This window comes from Octopus sinensis, linkage group LG7 (assembly GCF_006345805.1).
Source record: "Octopus sinensis linkage group LG7, ASM634580v1, whole genome shotgun sequence".
In the NCBI taxonomy this organism is placed as follows: Eukaryota; Metazoa; Mollusca; class Cephalopoda; order Octopoda; family Octopodidae; genus Octopus; species Octopus sinensis.
Window position 1 is genome coordinate 107,131,939 of NC_043003.1, and position 10,000 is coordinate 107,141,938.

At 39.4% G+C, this 10,000-nt stretch overlaps 1 protein-coding gene across 2 annotated transcripts in view; it reads right to left on the reverse strand.

Moving 5' to 3' along the window:
* LOC115214338 (dynein regulatory complex protein 9-like) overlaps nt 1-10,000 on the reverse strand; it is a 200,535-nt gene that overhangs the window by 30,216 nt on the left and 160,319 nt on the right. For both annotated transcript variants that reach the window (XM_029783521.2, XM_036505078.1), the window contains one exon: nt 3,658-3,732. In XM_029783521.2, the coding sequence (XP_029639381.1) occupies nt 3,658-3,732 (75 nt within the window). The remainder of the gene's footprint in view (nt 1-3,657; nt 3,733-10,000) is intronic.

A 10,000-nucleotide genomic window follows, 5' to 3' on the forward strand; every position in this document is an offset into this window, starting at 1 on the left:
ACTATGACGATGACAATGATGATGGTGGTGGTAGTGATGGTGTTGGTGATGATGATGGTGATGATGATGGTGGTAGTGGTGGTGGCGATGATGGTGATGGTGATGGTATGGTGGTGGTGACGATGATGGTGATGGTGATGGTGGTGGTGGTGATGATGATGATGGTGATGGTGGTGGTGGTGGTGGTGATGACGACAACGAGGATGATAGTGGTGGTGATGATGATGGTGACGGTGGTGGTGGTGGTAGTGGTGGTGGTGGTAGTGATGATGGTGGTGATGACGACGATGATGATGATGGTAGTAGTGGTGGTGGTGGTGGTGGTGGTGGTGATGATGACAATGACAATGATGATGGTGGTGATGATGACGATGATGATGGTGGTGAAGGTGGTGATGGTAATGATGACGATGATGATGAGGATGATGGTGGTGGTGATGATGATGATAATAATGATGGTGGTGGTAGTGGTGGTGATGATAACGATGATGTTGGGTGTGTTGGTGGTTGTGGTGGTGATGATGACGATGACGATGATGGTGGTGGTGGTGGTGGTGATGATGATCTTCCATGCCAGACCTAGATCAATAAAAGAATCGCAAATGTTAACTGCAGGCGACAATTGCAACAACATCCTGAGCAACTTGCGGAAATTCTCTTCCCTTAATTTTTGTTCTTTCGTTAATTTAATTTTTTTGTTTTTTTTGTTTTTTAAAGCAGTTTTTAAAAGTTTTTTGTGCAGTGGAAAGGTCAGTAGCACCATCTGTTTGTTCATAGAATTACACAGCCTATGGGAGAGCAACAAAAACACTGCTAACATTTGGAGTCGGATTTCTAAGAACAGGAACTGATAGGGTGAGGTTATTGCAAAACAAACCAAAAAAAAAAAAAATGGTAGTTCCAGTTTAGCTAAGAATACATCTGATTGAAATAGGTTATATCTATATTATTGGATCTATTCATTCACAGAAGTTTTTTCAGTTCACACTCAAAAATCAGTAGGAATTGAACAAAACTCGCAATTTCTATAGGTGAAGAAACTATAGAATTTGAAGAATGCAGGTTTGAAATTAAGCATAATGTTGCTATTGGTTACTGAATAGGTAGGTGAAATAGTTAGTGTTACTATGTACAATTTTTACATAGAATAAGTTTCTAAACAAAACCAAAAAGTAAAAACACAATTTAGACTTTCTTTTCAATACAACACAGGAGATTTCTCTTTTATATTTTCAATAATTTAAAATATATTTTTTCTTATTTTTAGTTAATTGAAATAAAAATTATTATGTATTTAATTAAATTATGCTTTTGTAATGACTCAATTAATGTTTGATTTCTCAATGAAAATCGAAAATAAAACTGTAGAAAACATTTCAGCCAAAGAATAAAGCAAGTGTCTGCAGAAATTCTCTGGAAACTTTTCATAATTAAGTAGTGAAAATGGAATTCTTTGACATTTTATAAAACTTTTGGTTTCTTTTGAGACCTAAATATTCCAGAAGTTCCAATGCCAGGAACTGGTTCAAAGGCCAAACTATTTGCTTACTGATCGAAATTATCTTTGCTCAAAGACAAAAAACAAAAAAGAAAGAAAGAAAAACCTTTATAATCATAGTCATGACTGTGTGGGTGTATGGTTCAATCCTTCTTTCAGTACAGCTTATTGGGCAAGTGTTTTCTACTTTACTGTCAGGTTGACCAATATGTTTGGAGCAGAATTTGGTAGACAGATACTGCAACGGGAGTCATGTGTGTGTATATGTGCATAAGTGAATGCATGCATGCAGTGTTGCATAGGAGGGAGGAAGCACTCCGTCGGTTACGACGATGAGGGTTCCGGTTGATCCGAATCAACGGAACAGCCTGCTCGTGAAATTAACGTGTAAGTGGCTGAGCACTCCACAGACACGTGTACCCTTAACGTACTTCTCGGGGATATTCAGCGTGACACAGAGAGTGACAAGGCCGGCCCTTTGAAATACAGGTACAACAGAAACAGGAAGTAAGAGTGAGAGAAAGTTGTGGCGAAAGAGTACAGCAGGGATCACCACCATCCCCTGCCAGAGCCTCATGGAGCTTTAGGTGTTTTCGCTCAATAAACACTCACAACGCCCGGTCTGGGAATCGAAACCGCGATCCTATGATCGCGAGTCCGCTGCCCTAACCACTGGGCCATTGCGCCTCCACCAGTGTTGCATAACCAGTCCACTCAAAAGTACCTTCGATTGTAGGACAACATGCCGTGCTTGAGGAGACCTAGTGAGTCAAGTACATCAAAATCAAATCAAATCACATTCAAATGGAAATTGTAGTTGTGATCCCCATGCCAGTGGCACGTAAAAAGCATCACCTGAATGTGATCGATGCCAGTGCCGCCTTGACTGGCTTCCATGCCAGTGGCACGTAAAATGCACCATCTGATCATGGTCGATGTCAGGCTCCCCTGGCATCTGTTACAGTGGCACATAATAAAGCCTCATTTGAGTGTGGTCGATGCCAGTACCACCTGACTAGCCCTCATGCCGGTGGCACATAAAAAAGCACCCACTATACTCTCGGAGTGGTTGGCATTAGGAAGGGCATCCAGCTGTAGAAATACTGCCAGATCAAGACTGGAGCCTGGTTTCAGCCTCCTGACTTCTCAGACCCTGTAGAACCGTCCAACCCATGCCAGTATGAAAAACGGACGTTAAACAATGATGATGATATATATGTGTGTGTATACATGCATTCATGAATGTAGAGGAGCAGACGCTCAAAACGTCATATTTCCTACATGTTTGTTGTTCTCTCACCTGTCTTTGTCTTTTCTGTTTTTTGTATAATTTTGAGTCATATATGTACATGTGTATGTGTGCGTGTGTGTGTACATGTGTATGTGTGCGTGTATGTGTGTACATGGATGGATGCATGCATGCATGATTGCATGATGCATACATGCACATGTGTACATAAATACATATGTATCAATGTATCATTGATGCATGTATACATGAGTGTGCGTGTGTATACATGTGTGTGTATATATGTGTATGCATGTGTGTGTGTGTGTGTGCACAAGTATGTGTGTGTGTGTGCACATATGCATGTATGATCACACAGTAAAACAAAAGTAAAACAGAAAACTACTATTTTTAAATCTCACAACGAGAGATATTCAGCAACAGTACTTTGGAGTAAAGATTGCCAACATAACATAGCAGTCCTGGTTTAGGACGAATGTTGCTGTAATTTAGCCCCAGGAGACATCGTCTCCAGCTGGCTATACAACATGATCTGTGTCCTTATATTTTCAAACAAGGGAATCTAGCATACCCCACTCAGCTCAAAACAATATCTGTGTATCATGATTTCCAGGTTATTTCCCTTCATCAGCACAGAATAATTGTTCGGCTAGAGGTGGCACTGCTAAATTCCTGTTCGAAATATATAGTTTTCAAAGTGACAACTAGTCACTGATCTATAAATGAGAAAATATAAGGACACAGATCGTGTCGTATAGCAGGAAATGATGTCTCCTGGGGCTAAATTACAGCAACATTCATCCTAAACCAGGACTGCCATGTTATGCTGGCAAACAATCTTTACTCTAAAAGTAAAACAGTAAAACAAAAAAAAAAAATAAATAAATACAAATTTGACCATGATCCTTACCATTTGTAGTTTTCCAAGGTATTGAACAATTTCTGCATTCACTCTGGTTTCTAAGTCAAGCTGAATTTCAACATTCTACAAATAAAAGCAAAATGAAATGGCTATTTTCAGAATTGTTTTTGTATTTATTTCTAAAACTTAGTGACACAATCTTTATTATTCTTTCTCTTTTCTTTCTCAGTCCCTGTCCTCCTGACTTTAAATGAAGACAATTGCATGATATAATTAATTAATTAATTAACAGTCTGCTGTTTCATAACACCCTACTGGAGAAGAAGACTTGTTCATTGATATGGAACTCTCTCTTTACTCTTTTACTCTTTTACTTGTTTCAGTCATTTGACTGCGGCCATGCTGGAGCACCGCCTTTAGTCGAGCAACTCGACCCCGGGACTTATTCTTTGTAAGCCCAGTACTTACTCTATCAGTCTCTTTTTGCCGAACCGCTAAGTTACGGGGACATAAATACACCAGCATCGGTTGTCAAGCAATGCTAGGGGGACAAACACAGACACACAAACACACACACACATACATATATATATATATATATATATATATATTATATACATATATACGATGGGCTTCTTTCAGTTTCCATCTACCAAATCCACTCACAAGGCATTGGTCGGCCCGAGGCTATTGTAGAAGACACTTGCCCAAGGTGCCGTGCAGTGGGACTGAACCCAGAACCATGTGGTTGGTAAACAAGCTACTTACCACACAGCCACTCCTGCACCTTTCCGCAGGTAGGAAATATTAAAATTTTGGTTTCACATTTTGACAGAAGGTCAGCGATTTTGAGGGAGGAAATAAATCAATTCTATTGATCCCCAGTGCTCAGCTGGTAGTTATTTTATCGACCCTGGATAGGATGAAAGGCAAAGTTAACCTTGGTGGTATTTGAACCCAGAAGCTGGAAGAAACACTGCTAAGCATTTAGCCCAGCATAGTAATGATTCTGCTAGCTTGCTGCCTTGGAAAATATTGAAATATTGGTTTCAAAGCTTGGCACAAGGCCAGCAAGTTCAACCCCAGTACACAACTGGTACTTATTTGATCGACCCTGGAAGGATGAAAGGCAAAGTCGACCTAGGTGGAATTTGAACTCAGAACAGGACAGACAAAATGTCATTAAGCATTTTTTCCAGCATGCGAAAGATTCTGCCAGCCCATCACCTTACAGGTAGAAAATAAGGATTTCAAATTTTGGCACTAGGCCAGCAATTTTGGGGGCGGGGAAAAGTCAGTTATATCGACCCCAGTGCTCAACTGGTACTTATTTTATCAACTCGAAAAGGATGACAGATAGAGTCAACCTCAGCGCAATTTGAACTCAGAATCTACCTCAGTGCAATTTGGACTCGGAGTCAACCTCAGCACAATTTGAACTCAGAGTCAACCTCAGCGCAATTTGAACTCAGAGTCAACCTCAGAGCAAGTTAGACTCAGAATCAACCTCAGTGTAATTTGGACTCGGAGTCAACCACAGTGCAATTTGGACTCGGAGTCAACCTCAGTGTAATTTGGACTCGGAGTCAACCTCAGTGCAATTTGGACTCGGAGTCAACCTAAGTACAATTTTAACTCAGAGTCAATCTCAGCACAATTTGAACTCAGAGTCAACCTCAGTGCAATTTGGACTTGGAGTCAACCTCAGCATAATTTGGACTCAGAATCAACCTCAGTGCAATTTGGACTCGGAGTCAACCTCAGTACAATTTTAACTCAGAGTCAATCTCAGTGCAATTTGAACTCAGAGTCAACCTCAGTGCAATTTGGACTCGGAGTCAACCTCAGCATAATTTGGACACATACAGATGATATGCTACCAAGCATTTTGTCTGGCATGCTGACGATTGCTACCTTACAAGTAGAAAATATGAAAGTATTAAAAGTATAAACAATACAGTCTGGGACACATATCTGTGATGGTAATTTGAGAGGAAAATGAAAAAAAGAGAAAGTTATTTAAAAAAAAAAAGAATTATTTATTTATTTAATGCAATAGAAATATTTTAAAAAATGGTCTGTGTACAAAATATGTGAAATAGAAAAAAAATCAAACCCCATTTTTTAAAAATATATTACAAAGGTTTTAAGTTACTCCATGTGATAGGTGATAGATATACGCATAAATACACATGTGTGTGCATATATATAATAAGTCCCGGGGTCGATTTGCTCGACTATATATATATATATATATACATATATGTACATACAAATACACACACATAAACACACACATACACATATATACATCTAATTATGTATATACCATCAGGTATTTTGGGTATTACTATTATAATCAATATCATCGTTATTATTATTATTATTATTATTATTATTATTATTATTATTATTATTTATTATTATTATCATTATTACTATTATTATCATGTACATATATATACAAACATGCATGTGTATGTGTGTGTGTGTGTATATATACCATTCCAGTATGAAAAAAAAGGATGTTAAATAATGATGATGATGATGATGATGATGATGATGATACAAATATATATATATATATGTATGTATGTATGTATGTATGTATGTATGTATTTATGTATGTATGTATGTATGTATGTATGTATGTATGTATGTATGTATGTATATATGTACATGGTAACCACAAAGGGTATATATTTGATTACACATTTTATTATACTTGTGGTAATACATGCTGAAAAGGTAAAAGAAAACACAGAAATGGTATCATAAATGAACATTTTCAAAAATACATTCTTTTTCTACAATAAATGGCATTGTAGTGAAAGACAGGATGATTGGTCACAGGTTTCTGATAAGCCTATCACTGGTTCATGGTATTTTTGATAGCAGGAGTAACAAGGGATTGTATGTGCAAACTGGTGGAACAAACAGCACACAGGGTATTCTCATATGAAAGCACCTCCTTTTTTTTTACTGTACTTGTGTCTATGTTTACATCTTTCACTGATACACATGTACAAAACAAAGAAACAACAAACACACATGTCTGTATATATATATATATATATATATATATATATATATATATGATAGGACTGGAGGTGTGGACTTGGTTGTAGTTGTCAAGTTCCCTCTGCAACCTTGTGATGTCAGGTTCTGTCCCATTGCATGACACCTTGACCAATGTTACGTGAGAGAAATTTCATTCAGAGAAACTGACAGGATTTGGGGACTAAATTTGACAGTTTGTATAAAAGGAAAGCAAAAATATCCCAAAATAAAAGTGTTTTAAATAATCAAAAATGATCAACTGAATTCTGGTTGAGAAATGACAGTTTACTCAAGGTAGCAGCCCTTAACTTCCACCATGGCCTGAAGACAGCTCTAGAACCTGGCACATGCATTCCTCAGTGTGTCCCTGAGAAGATCTTCAAACACTTCCTTGGTCATAGCCAGCAGCTCGGCTTTGGCGTTGAAGGCAGAATGGTTGCTGTCTTTCCAGATTGCATCTTACACTTATTAATCCATGGGATTACAACTGGGGGGATTAAGAGGCCTAACATTGGGGTTGATGAAGTAGAAGTTTTCTGACATCCACTTCGGACTCTTTCCAGAGATTGGCAAGGAGCTGAATCCAGCTGCTACACATAAGGCCTTCCAGAAGCAACCATCTCCAGCCAGAGACTAATCACAATGTCCAGAATCTTCACATAGCTGTCTGAATTAAGCCTAAGGCCCTGTTCACAGATGTGGGGTGGCATGACATCACCCTCACTGGAGGACACACCGAAAGACCTGATGTCCACGGTTTAGTAGTCTCTGTTGCAGCTGTCCATGTCTTAAGGCCTTTACAGTGTTCACAGAGCATTGAAGAGCAGCAGTCATGATGTCAACATTTTGGTACCCAACACAAATCACTATGACAGCACCTTTCCAATATTCAGATGGCTTCCGGTCCTCCGGGTCAGCTAACTCTTCCTCAACTAAAACTTTAACCTTTATGCTTTCCAAATCCATTGACTGTTCACCTACTCATCAAGCTGTTAGGGAAAAGAAACCCAAACGCTTTGTATGTATGCATATATATGTGTGTGTGTTGTGTGTGTGTGTGTGTGTGTGTGTGTGTGTGTACACATAGATATATACATAGATGTATACATACGCACAATGACTTTCTTTTACAGTCATGATATCTGCATTTATACTCCTTTAGTGCTAGCTTACTGCACTCATTGAGGAAATGGTTAATACTTTTGTCCTCTTTTCCAAAAGCATAGTTGCTAGAATAAGAATAGGATGGTGAAAGTTTAGAGAGCTATTACCTCTGTTGACAACAAACGATCTCTCTCTCTCTCTCTGAAGGACAGATTATATGTAACTTGTGTTCATATAACAATATTACGTGGTAGTGTAACATGGGCCTTGAGTACAGAGGACATGAGAAAACTAGAGAGGAATAAGGCTAATATGTTCTGTTAGATGAGCAATGTCAGTGTACATGTATGATGGCATGCTACTGTATTGAGAGGAAAGTCAAACAGAAGAGGAATTAGATGTAGAGAGCACGGGAGAAGACAGTGCTGGTTTGGTCATGTGATGTGTATGGATGAGGATAGTTGCATAAAGAAGTTTTTGATCACTTAAAATGGATGGAACTTGAGGAGGAGGGAAACCCAGGAAGACTTCGGATGATTGGCATTTTGCTGAACTCAAGAAGACCTGTCCATTCAGCAAAAAATGCTATCCTAAAACTACTCAGTTATGCTTGCGTGTGCAGGGTCCAGCCTCCCCCTACCTCCACTCTATCTGACATGTTAGGCATTTCCCTTACCCCAATTCTCAACCCTGAATACCTATCACCACCACCCTACCATCTATGGTGCTGCTCAGTTGCTGCAATCACCTGAGAGCAGAATTGGCACATATTATAACCCCTGCCTCCTGGTCACCCTCCAGCCTCCCCACCACCAGAATCACTTCCATTCCTCATCATCATCCATCCATGTCCTCACTATTTCTACCAATCATCTCCTTGCTGTACCTCCTTGCTGTACCTAACCCTAACCCTAACCCTAACCCTAACCCTAACCCATTGCTCTCACCACCCCTCCACCACCTCCACTACATTCCATTCTTCACACTTCTCTTGTCTGCTCTCTTTCCCAATGCCCTCTCCTATCTAAAAACCCAAAACTGGAGACCTAAGTGATACTGGGAATTAGAGAGGGATCAGTCTGTCTTCCATTGTTGCAAAAATGGTCAACAAGATGATACTTAACTGAATACAACATAAGATGAACAGAACAATTGCGACCAAATCAAAATGGATTCAGATCAGGACGGTCAACATCTCACATTGTTGCACTTAGAAGACTGAAAGAGGGAGTTCAGAGCTGTAACAGGTAGGATATCATTATCTATTAAGAGTTTTAAAAGGTTTTTGATTTAGTACATAGAGGAATGATGACGAAGATACTTAAAGCATATGATATACCACCAAGGATTTTGAGAGCAATAAGCAATCTATATGAGAACACCAGAGTGAAAGTGATCACTCCTGATGGAGAGACAGGATACTTTGAAGTCAAAGCCAGAGTATTACAAGGCGATGCACTAGCACTTATCTCTTCACCATTGTTCTGGACTATGTAATGCATAGAACATACGAGGGCAAGGAAGAGGAACTGGGATTCAAACTGTATAGGCAAAGAAGTAGATGGCATTAAGCAGTAACAGTGATTGACTTAGACTATGCTGATGACCTGGCATTACTACCAGAGAGGACAGATCAGGCACAGGAGGTGCTGAGCAGATTAGAGCAGGAATTGGGGGAAGGTAGGATTGAACTGTAAGTATTCAACCATGAAATGCCTGTGCCAGTGAAAGTTAAAGATGGTAAGTCGCTGAAGGTAGTTGAAAGTTTCAAATACCTTGGTGCTTGGAGACAAAGTACTGAAAAAGACATCGTAGCAAGGAAAGCTCTTGCCTGGAGCGCATGCCATAAATTGAGAAAGGTTCGGAGTTCAACGTTAGCAAGGAAATTGAAAGTGAGGTTGTTTCTGGTAACAGTTGAGTCTGTTCTTCTATACAGCGCTGAAACATGGATGCTCACAAAAGCATTGAAGAAGCAGTTGGATCGTTGCTATACAAAGATGCTTAGAATGGCACTCAATGTCTCCTGGAAGAGTCATACAATAAATGCCAACTTATTCCAGGGGCTACCAAAAGTAACATTGAAGATACAGCATAGAAGAATGAGGCTGGCTGGACACTGCATCAGACACACCGATGAAATTGATAACAAGCTCTGGCAACCAAGAGAAGGAAGAACCAGGAGAGGAAGGAGGAAGACAACCTATATTGACAACTTACTGGTATGGAA